This window comes from Salvelinus sp. IW2-2015, linkage group LG23 (genome assembly GCF_002910315.2).
Source record: "Salvelinus sp. IW2-2015 linkage group LG23, ASM291031v2, whole genome shotgun sequence".
NCBI lineage: Eukaryota > Metazoa > Chordata > Actinopteri > Salmoniformes > Salmonidae > Salvelinus > Salvelinus sp. IW2-2015.
In genome coordinates, this window is record NC_036863.1 from 8,875,867 (window position 1) to 8,901,594 (window position 25,728).

Consider the following 25,728-nt stretch of genomic DNA (forward strand, 5'->3'; position numbering starts at 1 on the left):
CAATCGTCAGTGCAGTACATGTTGAGTGCCCTTCTCTATAAGCATGCTGAAAGTCTTTTGTTAATTTGTTTATAGAGAACTAGCATTCTATTTGGTCAAACAACATTTTTTCCATCAGTTTGCTAGGAGCTGGCAGCAAGCTTATAGGTCTGCTGTTAGAGCCAGTAAAGGCCACTTTACCACTCTTGGATAGCGGAAAGACTTTGGCTTCCCTCCAGGCCTGAGGACAAATACTTTCCTCTAGGCTCAGATTAAAAATAAGACAGATAGGAGTGGCTATGGAGTCAGCTACCATCCTCAGTAGCTTTCCATCGAAGTTGTCAATGCCAGGAGGTTTGTCATTATTGATTAATAATTTTTCCACCTCTCCCACACGAACTTTACAAAATTCAAACCTGCAATGCTTTCCTTTCATTATATGTTTTTTTATGCATGAATACAATTGCTCACTGTTCGTTGTTGGCATTTGCTGCCTAAATTTGCCCACTTTGCCAATGAAATAATCATTAAAATAATTGCAACATCAAATGGTTTTGTGATAAGCCATCTGATTCGATGAAAGATGGAGTATTTGTCTTTCTCCCCATAATTTCATTTAAAGTTTCATTTAAGGCTTCATAACAGTTTCTTCTTCTTTTTGTTGAGTTTAGTCACATCATTTCTCAATTTGCAGTAAGTAAGCTATTCAGATGTGCAGCCAGACTTATTAGCCACTCCTTTTGCCCCATCGCTTTCAACCAGTTATTCAATTCCTCATCAAGCCATGGAGGGCTAACAGTTCGAACAGTCAGTTTCTTAACAGGTGCATGTTTATCAATAATTGGAAGAAGCAATTTCATAAATTGAAGTGCAGCGTCAGACCAACAAATATTTTTAACATCATCCACATTAGTCACAGAAAAATCCTTTGTATGATCTCTTATACACTATTTTAGGTCCAGCTGTTAGAACTTTGGCTTTCCTGGATATAGCCACTATATTGTGATCACTGCATCCAATGGGTATAGATACACCTTGAAAACAAAGTGAGTCTCAGAAATGGCTAATATATGAATGTTATCTGATTTTGGCAAGTTGATTTCATTAACTTTATTTCTAAGGCTACATATATTAATATGTGCTATTTTCAGACCTTTTCTGGGTAGCTTATCAGAGATAGACATAATACTGAAAACAGCAAACAAAGCAAGAAAAGAAAATATACATTCAGCAGTCCATTAATCAATTGGTGTGTGTGTGAAGCTACAAACCCATAGGCTTGGCTCTCTCATCCGTTCCAGGCTTCTGGGAGGGAGGGTGGACAATGAGCCTGTCATAGCGGATGTAAGCAATGTCCCCACGGGCTCTGGCAGCTTTCATGGCTGGGATCAGTTCTTTCCTCTTCTGGTGCACAGCTTCAGGATAGTCCTCGTTGAGGAAGATATAAGTTTCTCTCAAGTTCTTGGCTCTTTCCAGAACAGCTACCTTGTCCATGAACCTCAGAAACTTGACCACTATCAGCCTGTCACCTGGGCCGGGGGTGGGTTTTCCAGTCCTGTGGGCGCGCTCCACCTCAACCTTCCTGTGGTCCATCTCAGAGACCATTTCCCTCACTTTGTCTTCAGATGCCGTCCAGGTCTCATGTGGAAATTCCGCAATTCCGTCCACAACCATGTTCCACCTTGATTGTCCCTCGAGATTTATCTGTCATTGTTATCATGGATTCACACACAGAACTGATGTCCTCTCTCAATGACTTAGATTGCTGTCATCTTGCCTTTCTCCTGTTTCAACTCATCGAGCTGACCCTGGGAGAATTTTATACCTTAGTTTTAGCCCATGTGACATACTAGGCCTAAGCATGTAATCCAGAGAGACAGGGGCAAAACAATGGACAATACATCACTTCTTTATTCACAACATTCACAGCTAAGTTAAACACATGGATGAGGTGGAATTTCCTGTCCAGCAGCTCCACGTTTGGCAGTGATGTCTGTCTAGCCGCTACTCAACTGTTGCTATTTATAGCTCTGTGTGTGTGTGTTGCATGGGCATTTGTGTGTAAGCGAGGAGTAAAAATAGGAGACCCACACAACAGTTAGTTTTGTTTATACTGTTTGGTATACAACATTCTTATGTACAATCATAATAAAAGCTCTGCTCTTAATGTTCAGCGATAGGCCAAGAAATCTTGTGTTTGTATAAAGCAAGAAAGAGGATACTGCCGCCTTTTTTTTTATCCTATATTCACAAAGTGTCTCAGACTAAGAGTGTTGATATAGGATCAGCCAGCCAGCCCCTCTTTCAATGTAATCTTCATAATAACTTTAAAAAAAGGGAAAAACTGATCCTAGATCAGCACTCCTACTCTGGGACACTTTATGAATACAGACCCACGCATAGGACCAGCTATCTTTGTCATTTAAAAAAAAAAAACATAGTTTATCAAATATAACTTTAAAAAAAGGTTAAATAAAACTTGCAGTTACATTAAAAAAAGATACACAAATGCTGTAAAATAATTCTGAACTTCTATATCTAGACCTTGCGATAGCATTTGGTTGTAGGGTTTGGTTCCCTCAAATATGAGAGTACTTCACACCTTTCTAACCATATTCGTATTCAATAGGGCACACCGCAACAACCTGTAGCAAAAAAGTTTTGCAACACAAATGAGTTTCTTATTGGACAGGTTCAGCTAGTCCCTCCCATTTTGGTCTGTTATCTTCAATTTATTTTCTAGTGAATACAACCCAGGGTAACAATAGAAATGTGAAAGCTCTTGACACATTTAGGGGAACTCACGACAAAGCATGTTGAGACAGTGAATTATGGCTTGTGCAGTATAAAAAAAAAAGACATGTCTTTGGTCAGGGAAATATGACAAATTGGACATATTTTTGGCAGGTGGAAACATGACAGTGGTGGCTTTGATAGATATATAGAGCACTAGTGTTGCCCTTCATACCCTGGATGCCTGTAGCAGTCCTCAAACAAATCATTCATTCAAAAGGACTTCAGTAGCCCCTTGTGTAAGAGTAGAGTCATTGCTTTGAGACTGACACAAAAAGCCCAATGCTTGGCTGCTAAAATGGCTGTGGATTGTCAATGTGGTTTCCAGAGAACAATACTGAACACAGAAAAACACCAGTCTGTGGTCCCAAAGCATACATTTTTTTACCATGTGCTCCATTTGAATAAAATTCTCTAACCTCCTTGGGTGATGGCCATGTCCATTTCCAAGTAACTCGCTTCCATTGTCTTCAGCAACTTGACAGGAGTCTGATTGTATTTGCATTATGTCTTGTTTTTTTTGTGATTGTAATTGCTTTCATCATGATCTCCTACAACAGAGGTAGGCAACTAGATTCAGCCTTGGGATGATTTTTGCCAGAACATAATTATAATAAAAAGAGTAATTGAAAATAACAATAATTTCCTACATTGAGACAAAATCACATCTTTTTTTAAATGGAATTCTTGGGAACAGATTTCCTAAAGTCGACTTTTTTGCTGAATTCCTGGTGATTTGTCTTTTTGACCAAAAAAAACACTCGAGGGCTGGTTTTGGCCCACGAGCAACCTGTTGGCAACCCCTGTCCTACACAAGTATGAATGTTACCTGGTGGTGCCAGACCACACCCATATCACTCTGTGTCCGGCGTAATGTCAAGCATGGCGTGAATCTCCTCTGCGCTGTATCCCAGAAGGCCGTTCAGGTCGCAGACAAAGCGGTAGACATATCGCTTGCCAGACGTCTTGTGGATTATGTTCTTGTCGTAGTAGTATCGCAGGCCGCGGCTCAGCTTTTCATAGTTCATCTTGGGCTTGTTCTTCCTCTGGCCCCAGCGCTTAGCCACCTGGAGGGGAGGAGTGAGGATGAAAGGTGGGAGAGAGCGGGAGAGGGTCAATTATCTTGATCCACCTCATCCCCAATCTCCTATGGCAAGATCAAGTAAACATACTTTTAACTTTGTCTATTCCATTAGGTATTGTCAATGTGAATTAGTAGCTGGATATAGAATGAAGTGATGATCAAATCAAGTGTTGCTTGACATTTCCCTGGTTGCCTAAGTGGAAGGGATGTTCTCACCTCATCGGGATTGGTCAATTTGAATTCCCAGCCATCTCCCGTCCAGCTGATGACCGACTGACAGGAAGTGTCGGTCAGGAGCTCCAACAGAAATTGCCACAGCTGGATCGGACCACTTCCTGTGGAAGCACAACCAAGGAATATACAGTTTATTACTTAAATTACTTGTTTGTTTCTTTGAGATTCAATTAAATACCATAGTCACCTTTTGCTACCAGGTAGTCAGAAATTGTTTTGCATTCTTGGGTTACATAAACACCTGTGTATCCCGCAAGAGCCGCTGCCGGTATGACAGACTTGTCTTTGGTCAGGTCCATGCGCTCCTTCACATAGTCTTTGAAGGTGCCTTTGGCTGGGTGGCCACGCAGCGCGGCCGGGTAGTCATCAGAGTCAAAGCTGTCGTATGAGGCCACACGCTGCAGGCTGCAGAAGTGGGAGTGACTGCCCCAGGACTGGGTGAGACGCTCACAAGCCTCTAGGCTCTCCACACTCTCAAAGGATTCTTGGCCCCCAATTTTACCTGGGATGAAAGAGTGGAAAACCACGGCCATGTTAATTTGGGGGAAAACATTTTGAAACAAAGTGAAGCATGGAGGAACCAATAATTTAAGAAAATATTCTGCAGCAAAATATTTGCTACCGTGTGCAATACTGAACACCAACCAGGTATTTATAATGAAGATCATAAAACTAAATATGTTCATTTGCATCACAGTGAAGAATATCCATCCACACAATGTCCTTAATGAGCTCCTTAATGATCTCCTTGCTAAATCTGATTCTACCAGGCTAAAATGTCATACATTCAATGCACGGGAGAATATTATATATAGCACACAAACATTCTCCCATGATGTCTTCTATAGCATTTAAGGTGGAGGAGAATGTGGTTGAATTGGTAGAACATGGCATTTGCAACATCAGGGTCATGGGTTGATTGAGGTCAAAAAGATAAAATATGTATGTATGCATGTATAACTTTCGTAAAACTGACCATCCTACCAATCCTCGACTTCGGCGATGTTATTTACAAAATAGCTTCCAACACTCTACTCAACAAATTGGATGCAGTCTATCACAGTGCCATCCGTTTTTTCACCAAAGCCCCATATACTACCCACCACTGCGACCTGTACGCTCTCGCTGGCTGGCCCTCGCTTCATACTCGTCGCCAAACCCACTGGCTCCAGGTCATCTACAAGTCTCTGCTAGGTAAAGCCCCGCCTTATGTCAGCTCACTGGTCACCATAGCAGCATCAACCCGTAGCAAGCGCTCCAGCAGGTATATCTCACTGGTCACCCGCAAAGCCAATTCTTCCTTTGGCCGCCTCTCCTTCCAGTTCTCTGCTGCCAATGACTGGAACGAACTGCAAAAATCACTAAAGCTGGAGACTCTTACCTCCCTCACTAGCGTTAAGCACCAGCTGTCAGAGCAGCTCACAGATCACTGCACATAAACCATCTGTAAATAGCCCATCCAATCTACCTCATCCCCATACTGTATTTATGTATTTATCTTGCTCCTTTGCACCCCAGTATCTCTACTTGCACATTCATATTCTACCATTCCAGTGTTTAATTGCTATATTGTAATTACTTCGTCACCATGGATCATTTATTGCCTTTCCTCTCTTATCCTACCTCATTTGCACATGCTGTATATAGATTCTTCTACTGTATTATTGAGTGTATGTTTGTTTATTCCATGTGTAACTCTGTGTTGTTGTATGTGTCGAACTGCTTTGCTTTATCTTGGTCAGATCGCAGTTGCAAATGAGAACTTGTTCTCAACTAGCCTACCTGGTTAAATAAAGGTGAAATAAAAAAGAATGTATGTACGCACATAAATATCTTTGGACAAAAGCATCTGCTAAATGGCATATGTTATTATATTACATGACTGTGGTCTTACCTCGAATGACATGCCCCATGCACATGTTGTCATGGGAGACCACTTCCTGTTTGATGGTGAGGTAGTCCCCCTGCTTAGGACCCAGTGGGCCAGTAGAATGTCCGTTCTCAATCTTGATTGACAGCAGGTCCTCACAGGTGGTTGGTAGAAGTGTCTGATAGGACTCTGTGATGAAGCCTGGCTCCGAGTTGTCCGATGGAAGGATGCACTGGGCACGTTCAGTACCATAGTCTATGGAGAAGAATTGGGGGGAGAGACATTACATCTCTCTCCCAAAAAAGGGAATAATGATATTTCTCTCCATTATTAAATGGACAGTATGATTCGGACAATAGTTGTCTCTTGTGTTTTGAGCAGAGGCAGAGAAGCTATACTCACTGGCAAAGTAGTCATAAGTGAACCGGGACTCCTGGAATGTGGGCATCAAGCCATTGACGGGGAAATGCCTCACATCTTTACCAAGAAAGACATGTTAGTTATGATGGTACCCTTTTCCCCCCCATCTCTGCTTTAACACAAAAATATATATACCAACTAAACAATGCCACAGTAAAATATCAATGTTTGTGGGATCGGATGCTAACACGTTTTAAACAATAGGTTTTGATGTCCGTTAAACTATTTTGCGCTGATAATAGCCGTAGTCTCTCGATAGCCTAGCAATTATGCTAATATAGCTAGCAATTGTTAATATAGACAAAGTAGGCAATAAATGTTGCTGCTGCCGTAGTAGTTAAACGTCAGCTACTACAGTGAGTGAAATCACAGCAACACTTAAGAGCTGCAGTCAGTTTCAGAATGGGTGGCATGAAATAAGTTAGTCCTAAATATTTCTAAAGGTAAAAGAATTGTATTTGGGACAAATATTGTAATGAATAATGTGGAAATGTAGTAAATTGAGGAGACTAAACTGCTTGCAGTAACCCTGGATTGCAAACTGTCATGTCAAAACATGTTGATGCAACAGTAGCTAGGAGTCTGTTCATAATAAAGTGCTGCTCTGCCTTAACACTATCAACAAGGCAGGTCCTACAGGCCCTAGTTTTATCGCACCTGGGCTACTGTCCAGTTGTGTGGTCAGGTGCCACAAAGAGGGACTTAGGAAAATTAGAATTGGCTCAGAACAGGGCAGCACAGCTGGCCCTTAAATATACACAAAGAGATAACATGAATAATATGCATGTCAATCTCTCATGGCTCAAAGTAGAGAGATTGGCTTCATCACTACTTGTTTTTGTAAGAAGTATTGACATGCTGAATGCACCAAGCTGTCAGGTTAACCTACTAGCACACAGCTCGGACACCCATGCATACCCCACAAGACATGTCACCAGAGGTCTCTTCACAATCCCGAAGTCCAGAACAGGCTATAGAGGTGCACAGTACCACATCAGGTAACTGATGCAAGCAGTAGAATCATATTTAACAAAAAAAACTGATAAAATACACCTTATGGAACAGCGGGGACTGTGAAGACACAGGCACACACATATACACATGACAAAACACACAGATTTTGTATTGTAGACATGCAGTAATAGAGTAGTGGCCTGAGGGAACGCAATGGGTTGTGAAAAGTGCACTGAAATGTAATGTTTATTATATTTTATTATTTCACCAGGTAGGCCAGTTGAGAACAAGTTCTCATTTACAACTGTGGCCAAGATAACCCAAAGCAGTGCGACAAAAACAGAGCTACACATGGGATAAACAAACAAAGTCACCACAATAGAAAAAAAATCTATATACAGTGTGTGCAAATGTAGTAAGATTAGGGAGGTAAGGCCATAATAGGCCATAGTGGCGAAATAATTACAGTTTAGCATTAAAACTGGAGTGAGATGTGCAGATGTGCAAGTAGAGATACTGGGGTGCAAAAGAGCAAAAATAAATAACATTGGGATGAGGTAGTTGGGTGGGCTATTTAAAGATTGGCTGTGTACAGGTACAGTGATCGGTAAGCTGCTCTGACAGCTGATGCTTAAAGTTAGAGGGACATAAGACTCCAGCTTCATTGATTTTTGCAATTCGTTCCAGTCATTGGCAGCAGAGAACTGGAAGCAAAGGCGGCCAAAGGAAGGGTTGGCTTTGGGGGTGACCAGTGAAATATACCTGCTGGAGTGCGTGCTACGGGTGGGTGTTGCTATGGTGACCAGTGAGCTGAGATAAGGCGGGGCTTTACCTAGCATAGACCTAGCATCCAATTTGCTGAGTAGAGTGTTGGAGGCTATTTTGTAAATGACATCGCCGAAGTCGAGGATCGGTAGGATGGTCAGTTTTACGAGGGTATGTTTGGCAGCATGAGTGAAGGAGGATTTGTTGCGAAATAGGAAGCCAATTCTAGATTTAATTTTGGATTGGAGATGCTTAATGTGAGTCTGGAAGGAGAATTCACAGTCTAACCAGACACCTAGGTATTTGTAGTTGTCCACATATTCTAAGTCAGAACCGTCCAGAGTAGTGATGCTAGTCGGGCGGGAGGGTGCGGGCAGCGATCGGTTGAAGAGCATGCATTTAGTTTTACTTGCATTTAAGAGCAGTTGGAAGCCAGGGAAGGAGTTTATGGCATTGAAGCTTGTCTGGAGGTTTGTTAACACAGTGTCCAAAGGGCCAGATGTATACAGAATGGTGTCATCTGCATAGAGGTGGATCAGAGAATCACCAGCAGCAAGAGCAACATCATTGATATATACAGAGAAAAGAGTTGGTCTGAGAATTGAACCCTGTGGCACACCCATAGAGACTGCCAGAGGTGTGGACAACAGGCCCTCCGATCTGACACACTGAACTCTATCTGAAGTAGTTGGTGAACCAGGCGGGCAGTCATTTGAGAAACCAAGGCTGTTGAGTCTGCCGATAAGAATGCGGTGATTGACCGAGTCGAAAGCCTTGGCCAGATCGATGAAGACGGCTGCACAGTATTGTCTTTTATCGATGGCGGTTATGATATCGTTTAGGACCTTCAGCGTGGCTGAGGTGCACCCATGACCAGCTCGGAAACCAGATTGCATAGCGGAGAAGGTACAGTGGGATTTGAAATGGTTGGTGATCTGTTTGTTAACTTGGCTTTCAAATACTTTAGAAAGGACGGGCAAGATAGATATAGGTCTGTAACAGTTTGGATCTAGAGTGTCTCCCCCTTTGAAGAGGTGGATGAACATGGAAGCTTTCCAATCTTTAGGGATCTCCAACAATACGAAAGAGGTTGAATAGGCTAGTAATAGTAGGGGTTGCAACAATTGCAGTGGATCATTTTAGAAAGAGAGGGTGCAGATTGTCTAGCCCAGCTGATTTGTAGGGGTCCAGATTTTGCAGCTCTTTCAGAACATCAGCTATTTGGGTGCAGAGCTGTTGGCCGGGGTAAGGCTGGCCAGGTGGAAAGCATGGCCAGCCGTAGAAAAATGCTTATTGAAATGATTGATTATCTTAGTTTTAAATCTGTGGTTAACAGTGTTTCCTAGCCTCAGTGCAGTGGGCAGCTGGGTTTACAGTGTCCCAAAACTTCTTGGAATTAGTGCTACAGGATGCAAATTTCTGTTTGAAAAAGCTAGCATAAGCGTTCCTATTTGACTGTGTATATTGGTTCCAGACTTCCCTGAAATGTTGCATATCGCGTGGGCTATTCGATGCTAATGCAGTACGCCACAGGATGTTTTTGTGCTGGTCAAGAGCAGTCAAGTCTGGAGTGAACCAAGGGCTATATCTGTTCTTAGTTCTACATTTTTTGAATGGGGTATGCTTATTTAAGATGGTGAGGAAAGCACTTTTAAAGAATAACCAGGCATCCTCTACTGATGGATTGAGGTCAATATCCTTCCAGGATACCCGGGCCAAGTTGTTTAGAAAGGCCTGCTCGCTGAAGTGTTTTAGGGAGCGTTTGACAGTGATGAGGGGTGGTCGTTTGACCATAGATGCAGGCAATGAGGCAGTGATTGCTGAGATCTTGGTTGAAGACAGCAGAGGTGTATTTTAGAGGGCAGGTTGGTCAGGATGATCAAGATGATCTGTATTTACAGATTTAGGGTTGTATCTGGTAGGTTCCTTGATAATTTGTGTGAGATTGAAGGCATCTAGCTTAGATTGTAGGATGGCCAGGGTGTTAAGCATATCCCAGTTTAGGTCACCTGACAGTACAAACTCTGAAGATAAGTGGGGAACAATTAATTCACAGCTGGGGGCTGAGGGGGGTCTATAACACGCGGCAACAGTGAGAGACTTATTTCTGGAAAGGTGGATTTTTAAAAGTAGAAGCTCAAACTGTTTGGGCACAGACCTGGATAGCATGACAGAACTCTGCAGACTAACTCCACCCCCTTTGGCAGTTCTATCTTGGTGGAAAATGTTGTACTTGGGGATGGAAATTTCAGAATTTTTGGTGGCCTTCCTAAGCCAGGATTCAGACACGGCTAGGACATCAGGGTTGGCGGAGTGTGCTAAAGCAGTGAATAAAACAAACTTAGGGAGGAGGCTTCTGATATTAACATGCATGAAACCAAGGCTTTTACGGTTACAGAAGTCAACAAATGATAGCGCCTGGGGAATGGAACTGGGGGGCTACAGGGCCTGGGTTAACCTCTACATCACCAGAGGAACAGAGTAGGATAAGGGTACGGCTAAAGGCTGTAAGAACTGGTCGTCTAGTGCGTTGGGAACAGAGAATAAAAGGAGCAGATTTTTGGGCGTGGTAGAATAGATTCAGGGCATAATGTACAGACAATGGTATGGTAGGATGTGAGTACAGTGGAGGTAAACCTAGGCGTTGAGTGACGATGAGAGGTTTCGTCTCTGGAGGCACCAGTTAAGCCAGGTGAGGTCTCCGCATGTGTGTGGGGTGGGACAAAAGAGCTATCTAAGACATGTTGAGCGGGACTGAGGGCTCCACAGTGAAATAAAACAATAAGAACAAGCCGAGACAGCAGTAGACAAGGCATATTGACATTATAGGCATAAAGCAATCACAGGTGTTGATCGGGAGAGCTAAGACAACAATGGGTAAATGGCGATGAATGTCATCTAATATTTTAAATTGTATTTAGCCACCTTAATGTTGCTGGACACCAGGAAGTTAAGCTGCTGCTCCGGTGATATTTATTTATAACATTTCAACCCTTAGGTCTTCATTAGGCATGGAGCAGCAGTGTGCGGCGTGGAGCAGCAGTGAGGTGTTTTCCATGAGTTTGCTCCAGCACCTGCGGGAAGTACCTGGATGTGCATATGTTCTTCAGTTTTTGACCCTTAATAAATAGTAATGGTGCCCATAATCTTACTAGATGTTGCTGGGTTAGCAGTGATGCGAATAACTCTAGCAATGATGCTAATAGCCTTACTAGAAGTTGCTGGGTTAGCAATGAAGTAAATAGCCTTAATGGACGTTGTTGGCCTAACATTGATACTAAAAGCCATAGGCTACTACTGTACAGCTACTACTGTATGCTGCTGGCCTAGCAATTATGCTAATAGCCTAACTAAATGTTGCTGGCCTAGCAATGATGTGAATAGCCATAGGCTACTATATGTTGCTGGCCTAGTAATGATGCTAATAGAAACGTAAAAAGCCATTGTTGTTATCCTAGCGATGACACAGGTGCTACCTACCTCTCTGCATCATCTCCAGGTGTTCCCACAGGATGTCCCCCACAAAGTCAGGCGCCAGGTCCAAGAAGCACTCCTTCCCCAGGGCACAGAGACTTACCCCGGCCATACGGAAGCAGTGCAGGTCCACGCTCTTCAGGCTGAACTCGTTCACTGTCCACAGCAGCCACTGGCTCACCTGGCTCTCTGACCAGTGCCTGGGGTCTGGACACAGAGGAGGAAGGGGTGTAACATCAAAAATGGTCTTCCTTAGTGTGATCCCTGTGAGTTCACTGACTATCTGGATCATATGTCGCTGTGTATGCAGATACGTTGATTACTTAACAGTGACCCTCTACAGTGTTGGATCAATACAGTATTTCTGCCAAGTGCCAAAACAGAGCAAGAGGCTGGGAGTCACAAAATAAGATAATGTATTTTGCTATTATTCATGATAAATTGTGCATCATTCATGACAATGCATTATCTGTGGAGCAATACTGTACATCCAGCTTTAGACTTGAAATAACATTTTTTTTGTACAGAACACCACAAAACACTGACAGCAACGGTTTGACACCGGGAGCAGGTCAACCTTAATCTGAAATCCGCATAAGTGAAACAGTGCCAGCACATGTTTTTGTTGGCAAAACAGGCATCCAGCATTGTGGAAAAAACTATTCGCAGTACATACCTGGTTAAATAAAGGTTAAATTAAAATACTCTGCTGTTCTAGCGCGTGTGCAATGCTGTCCAAGGGGGAAAAAACTGTTTTGTTTGCACTAACTTTGTTGCTGTAATATCCTAAAACGCATGTAGCCGTTTCACAAATAGGGATTCCGGCTTTAAGTCAGTGGGACCTTATCCAAAAATAAAATGTATTCTCAAAACTGTTTGAGGAGCATCATATACACTTGTGTATAGTGTGGTGTTTAGCAGATGTTATAACCCTCTCGCACCGAATCCCAATCCTTAGACTTTTTGGCAGATAAAGTTCAAACTCCCTGCACCAAAATTCCTCAGCAACTGCCGAGACTCATAGGCGCTTATTAACAGACACCCCCTAGACGGAGTGACTCACTGTCTATCCACGCCACACACGTTTGTTTACTCTTAACAGGCTGCTCCTCCAACTCTCCCACCAGGTCACATGGTCTCATGCCTACTCTGAAGGGAGTGAATGGGTTGTCATGTCGAGGTATATTGCAAGTTGGTTTAACAACCAACCAGTGGTGGAAAAAGTACCCAATTGTCCTACTTGAGTAAAAGTAAAGATACCTTAATAGAAAATGACTCAAGTAAACATGAGTCACCCAGTAAAATACTACTTGAGTAAAAGTCTTGGTTTTAAATATACTGAAGTATCAAAAGTAAATGTAATTGCTAAAATATACAAGTATAAATAATTTAAAATTCCTTACATTAAGCAAAGCAGACAGACATTTTCTAGTTTATTTGAAATCCAATACTAAGACATCCTTTATAAATGAAACATGTGTTTAGTGAGTCCACCAGATCAGAGGCAGTAGGGATGACCAGGGATGTTCTCTTGATAAGTTTGTTAATTAGACAATTTTCCTGTCCTGCTAAGCATTCAAAATGTAACTTTTGGGTGTCAGGGAAAATGTATGGAATAAAAAGTAGATCATTTTCTTTAGGAATGTAGTGAAGTAAAAGTTGTCAAATAAATAGTAAAGTACAGACAGCAAAAAACAACTTAAGTAGTACTTGAAAGTACACTGCTCAAAAAAATAAAGGGAACACTTAAACAACACAATGTAACTCCAAGTCAATCACACTTCTGTGAAATCAAACTGTCCACTTAGGAAGCAACACTGATTGACAATAAATTTCACATGCTGTTGTGCAAATGGAATAGACAAAAGGTGGAAATTATAGGCAATTGGCAAGACACCCCCAATAAAGGAGTGGTTCTGCAGGTGGTGACCACAGACCACTTCTCAGTTCCTATGCTTCCTGGCTGATGTTTTGGTCACTTTTGAATGCTGGCGGTGCTTTCAATCTAGTGGTAGCATGAGACGGAGTCTACAACCCACACAAGTGGCTCAGGTAGTGTAGCTCATCCAGGATGGCACATCAATGCGAGCTGTGGCAAGAAGGTTTGCTGTGTCTGTCAGCGTAGTGTCCAGAGCATGGAGGCGCTACCAGGAGACAGGCCAGTACATCAGGAGACGTGGAGGAGGCCGTAGGAGGGCAACAACCCAGCAGCAGGACCGCTACCTCCGCCTTTGTGCAAGGAGGAGCAGGAGGAGCACTGCCAGAGCCCTGCAAAATGACCTCCAGCAGGCCACAAACTGTCTCTTATACACATCTAGATGTGTATAAGAGACAGGCCCAACACCGTGCAGGACGTTTGGCATTTGCCAGAGAACACCAAGATTGGCAAATTCGCAACTGGCGCCCTGTGCTCTTCACAGATGAAAGCAGGTTCACACTGAGCACGTGACAGAGTCTGGAGACGCCGTGGAGAACGTTCTGCTGCCTGCAACATCCTCCAGCATGACCGGTTTGGCGGTGGGTCAGTCATGGTGTGGGGTGACTTTGGGGGGCTGCACAGCCCTCCATGTGCTCGCCAGAGGTAGCCTGACTGCCATTAGGTACCGAGATGAGATCCTCAGACCCCTTGTGAGACCATATGCTGGTGCGGTTGGCCCTGGGTTCCTCCTAATGCAAGACAATGCTAGACCTCATGTGGCTGGAGTGTGTCAGCAGTTCCTGCAAGAGGAAGGCATTGATGCTATGGACTGGCCCGCCCGTTCCCCAGACCTGAATCCAATTGAGCACATCTTGGACATCATGTCTCGCTCCATCCACCAACCCCACGTTGCATCACAGACTGTCCAGGAGTTGGCGGATGCTTTAGTCCAGGTCTGGGAGGAGATCCCTCAGGAGACCATCCGCCACCTCATCAGGAGCATGCCCAGGCGTTGTAGGGAGGTCATACAGGCACGTGGAGGCCACACACACTACTGAGCCTCATTTTGACTTGTTTTAAGGACATTACATCAAAGTTGGATCAGCCTGTAGTGTGGTTTTCCACTTTAATTTTGAGTGTGACTCCAAATCCAGACCTCCATGGGTTGATAAATTTGATTTCCATTGATAATTTGTGTGATTTTGTTGTCAGCACATTCAACTATGTAAAGAAAATTTTATAAGAATATTTCATTCATTCAGATCTAGGATGTGTTATTTTAGTGTTCCCTTTATTTTTTTGAGCAGTGTATTTTTACTTAAGTACTTTACACCACTGCAACCAACTTTGCTTTGACAGACAGCTCCCACCGGCATGTTGTAAACACTGTTGAGGCAGCACATTCCTGCTGAGTCACAAAATTTGCCTCAGAGAACAGAAAATGGCAGGTATTGCTCTGTTTCATCAATCCAAAACGTGGATTGACCTGTGTGTGTGTGTGTGTAAAATGTGCAAAACATTTCAGATGTAAATTTTATCATTTCTACGATTCATATACAGTCCCTTCAGAAAGTATTCAGACTCCTTGACTTTCCACATTTTGTTACGTTAACCTTACTCTAAAATTGATTTTTTTTTTATTATTCAAAAACTCAAATCTACACAGAATACCCCATAATGACAAAGAAAACACATTTAGAAATGTCTGCAAATTTATACAAAATAAATAACAGAAATACCTTATTTACATTGGTATTTAGACCCTTTGCTATGAGATTCGAAATTGAGCACAGGTGCATCCTGTTTCCATTGATCATCCTTGAGATGTTTCTACAACTTGGAGTCCACCTGGGGTAAATTCAATTGGTTGGACATGATTTGGAACCGCACACACCGATCTATATAAGGTCCCACAGTTGACAGTGTATGTCAGAGCAAAAACAAAGCCATGAGGTCAGAGGAATTGTCCGTAGAGCTCCGAAACAGGATTGTGTGGAGGCACAGATCTGAGGAAGGGTACCAAAAAGTGTCTGCAGCATTGAAGGTCCCCAAGAACACAGTGGTCTCTATCAATCTTAAATGGAAGAAGTGTGGAACCACCAAGACTCATCCTAGAGCTGGCCGCCCGGCCAAACTGAGCAATCGTGGGAGAAGGGCCTTGGTCAGGGAGGTGGCCAAGTACCAGATGGTCACTGACAGAGCGCTAGAGTCCCTCTGTGGAGATGGGAGAACCTTCCAGAAGGACAACCATCTCTGCAGCACTCCACCAATCAGGCCTTTACGGTAGTGGCCAGACGAAAGCCACTCCTCAGTAAAAGGCACATGACAGCCCACTTGGAGTTTGCCAAAATGCACCTAAAGACTCGCAGACCATGAGAAACAAGATTCTCTGGTCTGATGAAACCAAGATTGAACTTTGTCCTTTATGCAAAGCGTCACGTCTGGAGGAAACCTGATACCATCCCTACAGTGAAGCATGGTGGCAGTATCATGCGTTGGGGATGTTTTTCAGCAGCAGGTACTGGGAGACTAGTCAGGATCGAGGCAAAGATGAACAGATCAAGGAGAGATCATTGATGAAAACCTGCTCCAAAGTGCCCAGAACCTCAGACTGGGGCAAAGTTCCACCATCCAACAGGACAACGACCCTAAGCACATAACCAAGACAACGCAGGAGTGATCGAACATCTCTGGAGAGACTTGAAAATAGCTGTGCAGCGACACTCCCCATCCAACCTGACAGAGCTTGAGGATCTGCAAAGAATGGGAGAAACTCCCCAAATGCAGGTGTGCCAAGCTTGTAGTGTCATACCCAAGAAGACTCGATGCTATAATCACTGCCAAAGTACTGAGTAAAGGGCCTGAATACTTATGTAAATGTAATGTTTCCGTTTTTTATTTGTAATAAAATAGCAAACATTTATAAACCTGTTTTTGCTTTGGCATTATGGAGTATTGTGTGTAGAATGATGAGGAAAAAAACAACATAATCAACTTTAGAATAAGGCTGTAACAAAATGTGGAAAAGGTCAAGGGGTCTGAATACTTTCCGAAGGCACTGTACTTCATGTACAGACATCTATTCTATACAATACATTTTTATCTGGGCCCATATTCATAAAGCTTCTCAGAATAGCAGTGATTTTAGATGCAAATTGATCCTAGATAAGCAATCTAACAGATGCTTTTTGAATTTGGGCCATGAATATTTAACATTGTAGTGCTCTCCTAAACAGGGCCCTGTTTTTGGGTTGCCACAGGCAGTGTGTTTCTGAATGCTGTGCAGGGGGGTGGACTTACCTCTGGGCATGCCCAGTCTCTGTTGCTCCTTGGTGAAGCCGCTAAACGTGGCCCTCAGGGCCTGTGACATCATCTCCCTGCTCCCCGGGGTGAGCAGGGGCACGTCGCTGAAGTCCACATCTGCCAATACGAACAAAAAAGATAGCTCAGCCCCACACAGCCTCAATGCTAGTACACCAATCTGATACTATACTGTAAACTGGGTTCCAGGCAACATTAGTAGTAGAGTAGACAATAACAAAACATTGTTAAAAATATGCATTGACGGTTCTACTTGTTTAGTATGTCACACAACTTCCCGAGTCTCCTGTTCGCTCCAGCGACTCGTCGTGGCCCAAACACAGTGGTTTATACCACAAACAGCATGAAAAGAGGCCTTGCCCTGATGCTTGAGAGCACCACTGCGCCTGTCGTTGTCGTCCCCCCCCCCCCAAAACCAGAGAGACAGAAGCACTGTGCAATACAAAAACACCCACCCCCCCGAAACCAGATAGACAGAGGCACCATCTTGGATATATTTAATGTTGAGGTAATTAAGGTAATATGTACATGTAGGTAAAGTGACTATGCATAGACAATAAACAGAGTAGCAAGCAGGAATCAGGAGGATAGAGTTATGGTCAGATTAGCCAAATGGAGGACGAGGGAGAGCTTTGTACACGTCAGTGTGTGGAGGAACGTTTTTTTTAATACTCTGGTTGCACATGTAACATGCTGGTAGAAATGAGGTAAAACTGATTTAAGTTTCCCTGCATTCAAGTCCCCAGCCACTAGGAGCGCACCTCTGGATGAGCATTTTCTTGTTTGCTTACGGCCTTATACAGCTCGTTGATTGCGGTCTTAGTGCCAACATCGGTTTGTGGTGGTAAGTAGACAGCTACGAAAAATATAGATAAACTCTCTTGGTAAATAGTGTGGTCTACAGCTTATCATGAGATACTCTACCTCAGGCAAGCAAAACCTAGAGAGTTCCTTAATATTAGATTTCGAGGACCAGCTGTTATAGACAGACCGCCACTCCTTGTCTTACCAGAGGCAGCTGTTCTATCTTGCCGATGCACGGAAAACCCACCCAGCTGTAGGTTATCCATATCGTTGTTCAGCAACAACTCTGAAATATAAGATATCAGTTTTTAATGTCCCGTTAGGAGTCTTGATTGGAGGTCATCCAGTTTATTATCCAATGATTGCACGTTGGCTAATAGGACTGATGGTAGAGGCGGATTACCCACTCGCCATCGGATCCTTACAAGGCACCCCGACCTACTTCCGCGATATCTCTGTCTCTTCTTCATGCGAATGACGGGGATTTGGACCTTGTCCGGTGTCTGAAGTAAATCCTTTGCGTCCGAATAAATAAATAAAAAGGTATTTTTGTCCAGTACGAGGTGAGTAATCACTGTCCTGATATCCAGAAGCTATTTTCGGTCATAAGAGATGGTGGCAGAAATACCACATACAAAATAAGTTACAAATAATGCGGGAAAAAAAACACACAATAGCACAATTGGTTAGGAGCCCGTAAAACAGCAGCAATCTCCTCCGGTGCCATTGAAACTAATGTCAGTAAAGATAGAAATGCACCAGAGACCCTCCTTAAAACCAGTCAGACTGATGAGTGTCAGACTCACTGGCTATGGCCAGTCTATCTAGAGTCATCAAGAGAAAACATGAACATAATTAACAGTTTCCATTTTGAACATACCAGGGGTCAGGGGGTGTGAAATCTGAAGCTTGCCAACAGAAGAGCACATGGTTGGTTCCTGAGGGGGTAGGGTTGAGGAGAGGAGAAGAATTACACTGAGAACTTCTGTTTTTTCCCCTCAGTATCAAGTTTGTGATCAGGTTGATTTGTTTCATCGTACTCTCAGCACACTTTATTGTCCTGCCTGATACAGAAAATCTCAATCAAAGCGCATACTGCTAAAACACCCACTATCCAATCCAGTCCTTCCCTTAATAACTTCCTGTTCTAAAACATGATTTAAAAAAAGGGCAGCCATCACAAAGCCAGACATGTCACTGGCAAACACTCTAATCTAGCCTACGATATTCTTTCAGAGAGTTGTGGAAATTTCCTGGAATCTGTGGCAAGGGAATGGGAACCACATGTTGGATATCCTGCTATGATGTCTCTGGGATAGTCTGGCTGCCCCTGTCTGCCAACAGCGACACAGGAAGTCACAAGGGCCCAAGTGGGAATCTCAAGTCATGGTGTACAACACAGTCCAGGTCAGAGTTGTTGGAACATTCCCACTGCACTGTCTGCACTAGCCCGGAAATCATTAACAATGACCTAATAAGCAGATAGCAACTTTTTGGTAATTGAAACTAACTTCATTTAGTTGGTGTGTACTTTTCATTTTGAATGCTACCAGAGATGGTTACTGCTAAAAACATGTAGGTTCATATTGGGGCGCGGGACGATACCAGTATAAAGACACTAGTTAGTATCGTGGCAAGGAGACAAATCAAGAAGCAGATTTAACTTCTTTAGAGCCTTCATGTTGGAAACAAACTTCATTATATTGTCATCCAGAGTCACATTTATTTACCAAGCTATTGCACACAATATTTTACATACAGGTTTTTAAAGGACCAAAGAGTTAGGTCTGCTTCGTGTTTTCTTTTTTGCCCTAAATTGTATTTATGTTTTTAATTGACAAAATAATTGGGATACTGGCATTGTCACAGCCCTAGTTTATATAAGTTTGTCTCACTACTGACACATTCAAACATGCTGTTAATTTGAATTGCCAACTAGCCTAAAGTTTGTGACTTTTGTTCTCTTTGTATGTGTCAAAGAAGTTGGGCGATATCGCCAGTTTTACATCATTTCTGTTTAAAAATACCGATGTCTGTTTGGATACTGATGAAGACATAAGTCACAGATTTTTTTGAGTCAGGGGCATCAATCAACATAGGCAACACATTTTGATTCAACCTTTCATATAATAACATTACTTGGGGTCAAAATCTAGTTTCTAAAGATATCCACCTTTTCCTCAGAACGTTCTGGGGGGAAAAACTCAAATGAAACAGATCCAAAAGAGCATGAATAAGTGGTTATGGAGATGGAAAAATCACTGAATTAGTTTGACCCCCTCTATGACATTGCTGGATTTCGTGGACCACTAAGCATGACTCACGCGTGTGTCATGTGCTGGGAGAGGGAAACGAGAACACACCCTCACACAATATATGGGCTGAGCAATGATCTCCCATTGTGAGTATTGCTTGAGGAGACACCCTCCACCACGCACACAGCCATGTTACCCCGGTGGTCTGGTTAAAAGATCACACAGAACCATTATGCCAGTTACCAGTCAGCTTGGGTTTCTGTGATCATTCTAAACCCTTATTATTCTATAGCATGGCTGTCATTCAGAGCTGATAATATATCTCAGATTAGGAGTGTGGCTACATCCCAAATGGTACCCTATACATTGCAAAGAACCCATAGGGCTTCAGTCAAAAGTAGTGCACTTTATAGAGATTTGGGTGCCAATTTGGGACGCACCCTGTGTTTTATGACTAAGCGTTACAAGGCGGGATGAGGCAGTCCCAGTCAGTCCACTGGCATGCCAAGAGAGCTAAACTGTTTAGAGAGAGCACACCAAGGCCAGGGTGTAAGAGGGCCAAGCAAGCAGGAATGGAATGCGGCCCCCCTCTTCCACGCATGACACGTGAATGGCTCACCTACCCACCCTTGCCGGACAATGCCTCTACCTCCTCTCCTGGAACTCCACATCAAAGTGTGAAGTTATTTTTTTTAAATCAAGTCACTTTATCAGTATAATTAACTAGGTCACATGACGAAGTCCTAAAAATATCAAAATAAAAAAACGTTGCCAGCCCCCCCGAACCTTTTGACTCTGTCATTCATTACGATACCCAAAGCTGTAGAGGCATGGCCATTTCATATTTAACTGCCACCTTTCACAGTATAACAGACGCCTTACGTGTTCTTACCACAAGAGGAGTTACGCGGCTGTCCTAGAATTGCTATACAAGCACTACGGAAAGCCCCATGAAGTAAACAATACATGGAACGCACTTAGGAAAGCCTAAAAACAACCTTAAATAGCTCAATTCAATTCAAATCATTTTGCAATAATATCACTCAAGAAAATCTGTGTTTGACTTTGAATTAAACAGTTTCCAAATCATGTAAAAAAGTATCTGATCATTTATCCATATGTACATTGGATGGTGCCCTCATTGATCGTGTCCCCGCTTATAAATATCCGGTTATTTGGATTGACAAAAAGCATGTTGTTACTTAAGAAAATGTCATTAGGGCCGATACCAGTATTGTGATACTCATTAGTATCGTGGCAAGGAAACAAAACACGAAGCAGATGTAACTTCCTTAGGAAAACAGCCCTAATGTTGGAAACAAACATTATGTTGTCATCCAAAGTCACATTTATTTATTTTCCAAGATATAGTAAATAATATTTTACATACAGCAGGATTTTAAAAGGTCCAAGTGTTTTCATTTTTGCCATGGAAAAAAATATTGCGATACTGGTATTTTTATTTACTTAACTAGGCAAGTCAGTTAAGAACAAATTCTTATTTACAATGACGGCCTACCGGGGAAGGGGGGTTAGGAGGGCAGGATGACATTTTTACCTTGTCAGCTCGGGGGTTCGATCCAGCAACCTTTCGGTTACTGGCCCAACGCTCTAACCACTAGGCTACCTACAGCACCTTGTTGTCCCAGCCCTAATTAAAAGGGGCTTCTTTTACAGGAATAAGTCATAACTTTCATTAAATAGCAGAAACAAAAATATTCAGTCGACATTCATAAGCGTTATACAGATGTAGTATCTTAATTTGAGCTAGTTTACTACAGCAGGAAAATAATCTTGCAGCAACAGGAAATGTGAATTATAATTAAAGACATTTTTTTGTAGGGGTTGATACATTTTTCATTAGTTCAAATCAAGTCTAACATTTTAAAGTGGAAATAAAAATGTAGAATCCTTTTTAAAGCTTGAATAAAATACAAGTTTGGATTTCCTGCATAAATTCTCAGCAACAAAAGTGATCAAATTAAGATCCTAGAGCTGTAAACTATGGCAATATTATCTATATGAATGCAGCCACTGTTTTGAAAAGTAGGTTGGTTCTCTGAAGTCTCGTAGATCGACGCATTGCATTATTTTTGTCTATAAAGCCCTCCTGCATAAACTTCCGCTGTAACTTACTTAATTGTTTACTTACAGATGTACAAGATTCCAGACCCAGTCTCAGGGATGGCTAACTTTGTAGATCCCTTCGATCTGCACCGAGTTAGGTAAATCTGCTTTTAGTTTTTCTGTACCTTACTTGTGGAATGATATCAAAGGCTCTCTAACGTTGAATTAACTGGTGCCTCTTGGGCAATTCAAAAGGCTGATTAAGGAACTTTCTGGAGAAGAATGTGTTTGTTTTTCTGTTATTTTGTTTTTCTTTTCATGTATTGATGTGAATAATGGTGTATGTTGATTAGTATAGTGTATATTGATGTGTATACAGGGTCATCTGTGAAAGAGACCTTGGTCTCAGCATGAACCCCTTATTTAAACAATTGTAACATAACATTCTAATCATTTATGCATGTTGATTCAGGGGCATCCTGCCCAAAAAAGTATCTATAAGGTAAACACGGCCTCCGCAGGTGTGGCCTGGCACCTATCCACAGTAGCTGGCTTTATTTTGACAGCTAATGTTTCAGTCATCATGTACCTGGCTGATCGGCTTACTTCAAGCAAAGACGTTCTCCAGAAGTCTAGTGATCACGGGCAGTGATCAGACGGGGACACAGATTCCTATCACACAGATTCCACTTAGGATATGTACTAGTGTACATATCCTAAGTGAGACATCTCCAGGACCGGAGAGGTAACGTGTGTCACTTCAATGCCAAATGGTGGAAAAGGCTGCTCTCTAGATGTCCAACACCTGCCAGAACCTCACCAGCCCGACACGTATTTGAAAGATGTGACAGACTAAACCCATCACAACAAACGTCATTAGACATTTAGGGCTTATAGACATAACATTCAACCTCCAACTTATTTCTCCCAGCTTATTTTATAGCGCTTTTTTACAATACCATTGTCACTGAGCACAAGTGTAATAAAACAAGTGTACGACCAAAGTATCATGGTTGTGTTACTCAGTGTGGGAGCTCTCCCCCTTGAGTGAAGAGGCTGGTTGTTGGGAGAGTTGGCAGGATGGTGCAAGCTTGTGCAGACAATGCTGCAACTATCAGCACTTTCACGCTCTGCTGATCACATGAACATTGTGTGTGTGTGTGTGTGTGTGGTACTCTGTTTTCGCACTTGGATCTTAATTTAATGTGGTTGACGAATGTGTGAATAGCCTAGTTGCCATGACGTTTTATGTCATCTGCATTGGCAGAGCAACAGTCTTGAGCAAAAACATCTGAGAAATCATATATTTTGAATCATATCAATGAAAGTAGAATATGAAAAATATAAAAAGGGAGCAAGCTACATAATCTGATATTTAAGCATTGGCAACCTACTGACAACTGAGTCTATGGTTGATAAATAGGGCAACTATGGCAATGTGATCGATCATAACACTGATGAGACAAAACTAACAAGAACATCTAAAAACAGGTAAGAACGTGTAGACTAGTCAGTAACCTATGCTAAAAAAGGGTATCTGAGCCAATAGGCAAGCCAATCCGTCGATTTTAGCTAGTGAGGGGATTCGATTATCGAACCCGAGTTGCCCCGGTGGAAGGAGTTTATGTCGTCTGACAAGTGATAGCATCCGTTTTGGAACCGGGCTGCCTCCCGCGCGTGCGCAAGGTGAGCTCTGGCCGACAGCACAGTCGGCTCAAAACAAAAGTGACATAGGTTAAGCACGTGGAGTAATGAGTAGGATTCTGTGTTTTCACATGCAAAAATGATTGCTTTTGATAAAAACGCTTTATCTGCAATCCCAATTAAAACTAATTTGAAAACATATTTTATGGAAAATAGTTATATTTCTGAACGATGCACCATGATGCCTTGTTGACAACCTGACCGAACAGCGCAGATTATACTGTTCGATTTGAGAAGGTCACTGTCACAGGGATAGACCGGTGCACCGATCAATCTTAATCGAATGCTGCCAGTAATTAATGGATTTTTTTCTCACAATGTTGACAAAAGGTGTACACAATTACTGATGCGCACCGAAATCATCACTTATCTGCATAGCGAAAATAAAAAATATTTTTATTTATTTATTTATGCATGTATGATAACACAAAGTCGTGTTCTCCATAATTTACATAGACTTAGGCTAAATGGAATAAAAGCTATCAAATGAAACGGCATTTTGATACTACACATATTTATGGCACTCAACATAAATAGTCTGCAATAGGGTTAATATTGGTGGTTGTCTGACTGTGTGAACTCAAAGTATGCCTAGATGTCATATCAATAATACAAATAATAAATAGAAAAAGCTACTTACAATCGAATTTTTCGGACTTCATCAAAGTTAACGCTGGTTTGATATCAAGAACGGCCGTCATCTCCGCAGCTTCTTCACAACGTTGATCCAAATATCACTTTTGAGTCCCAGCCGCTGCCGATTGATGAGTTATTCAATTGATTGATTTGTAGGCTATTCGAGCTCTGAGCGAATCTTGATTGCGATCCCTTTATTGTCAACTTCGAATGGTATTATTCCCCATTATTTTTCTTAAAACATTTCTAGACATGAAAGTGTGTAATAAGTCCCTCTGAAACGACGTGTACGCCACTGAAAGCTACAACAAACACTCATAATGATTTAGTTGTACGCTCTTCGCTGAAAGAGGCAGGGTTTGACACATGACGCGTATTAGAGGCGAGGCCACAAACTCTACAGATGCCTCTCAGATTACTAATCATAAACAGAGCAATTTTAGGTAAATAAAACCGTTAAATGATTTACAACGAGTGTGAGTCCATGCCAAGGTGAGTCATGCATCAATAACTATATGTGTTCTACAAATAGCATTACATGAATTTTAATTTCCCTTCTCAAGCTTGAAAAAGAAGGACACATTAGTTGAACTTCATAGTAGTTGGTTTGGTTTATGACTGATTGATAACATGGAATAGATGGAATATCCCCGTGTGAAAACTTCAATGTGGGTTCCATAGCCTGAATGAAGGCAGACAGATGATCTAATAATTCATTTATTCTGGGAGTCAGTCAAATTCAACTTGTCCATCATCCAGTCAAGGAATGAGGCAACGTGTGTGTAGAAATAGTTTGTTTTTTTGCTGTTAATGGCATCCTTCTATGAGTAGATTGAATGTGCCCCTAAGCTCTGATATTGGGTCAGTTTTGCATTTTCCCCACTAATGGTTAAGTAATAGGATTGGGGGAAAGGAAGCTGGTCCTACATCTGTACCTAGGGGAAACTTAACTCTGAAGCCTGATTGATTGTTCCATATTAATGAGACCCAGTTAGCATTTCCAGTCAGTGGAGAGACACCAAGTCACATTGATTGGAATGTTTCCTTTGGTGACTGATTCTAACCACAAAACACAAACACACATACACCTTGTCACTCGCTTGCTCATTGACTCACTCATTCACTCAAGGACGCACACATGCCTGCTCGTTCGCACACACTCACACGCACGCAGACAGACAGACACACACCCTGTCACACACAATGCATCTTGTGTCCTCAGTACTTTGCCTATCCCAGTCTCCTCTCCTTGTGGTCTGTGGGGACTCTGTGGAGAGGCAGAGGAGACAGTGTAGTGTGGTCTGTGGGGACTCTGTAGAGAGGCAGAGGAGACAGTGTAGTTGTCTGTGGGACTCTTGGAGAGCAGAGGAGACAGTGTAGTGTGGTCTGTGGGGACTCTGAGAGAGGCAGAGGAGACAGTGTAGTGTGGTCTGTGGGGACTCGTGGAGAG

General features: G+C 42.4%; 1 protein-coding gene across 2 annotated transcripts; it reads right to left on the reverse strand.

The window, feature by feature from the left end:
- Positions 1–2,071: 2,071 nt before the first annotated feature.
- Positions 2,072–24,626, reverse strand: LOC111950018 (protein c-ets-1-B). Of its 2 annotated transcripts, XM_023967349.2 has the most exons (9): positions 24,283–24,626; positions 18,497–18,554; positions 16,792–16,911; positions 11,580–11,780; positions 6,363–6,437; positions 5,985–6,215; positions 4,332–4,592; positions 4,073–4,191; positions 2,072–3,839 (listed from the first exon to the last, which is right to left on the reverse strand). In XM_023967349.2, the coding sequence occupies exons 2-9, from the start codon at positions 18,543–18,545 to the stop codon at positions 3,627–3,629; spliced, it is 1,269 nt and encodes a 422-aa protein (XP_023823117.1). In that variant the 5' UTR covers positions 18,546–18,554; positions 24,283–24,626; the 3' UTR covers positions 2,072–3,626. The 2 variants fall into 2 exon arrangements, with proteins under 2 accessions (XP_023823117.1, XP_023823116.1); XM_023967348.2 differs by lacking the exon at positions 18,497–18,554 and having other exon boundaries at positions 24,283–24,625.
- Between the last annotated feature and the right edge of the window lie 1,102 nt (positions 24,627–25,728).

What these genes read in the sequence shown, in the direction of transcription:
- LOC111950018 (XM_023967348.2), bottom strand. Translation starts at nt 24,343, where the DNA reads ATGACGGCCGTTCTTGATATCAAACCAGCGTTAACTTTGATGAAGTCC. An exon ending in CACTTATGACTACTTTGCCA is followed by an intron (nt 6,216 to 6,362) that starts GTGAGTATAGCT and finishes TCTTCTCCATAG; the next exon opens with ACTATGGTACTGAACGTGCC. An exon ending in AATTGACCAATCCCGATGAG is followed by an intron (nt 3,840 to 4,072) that starts GTGAGAACATCC and finishes CCTCCCCTCCAG; the next exon opens with GTGGCTAAGCGCTGGGGCCA.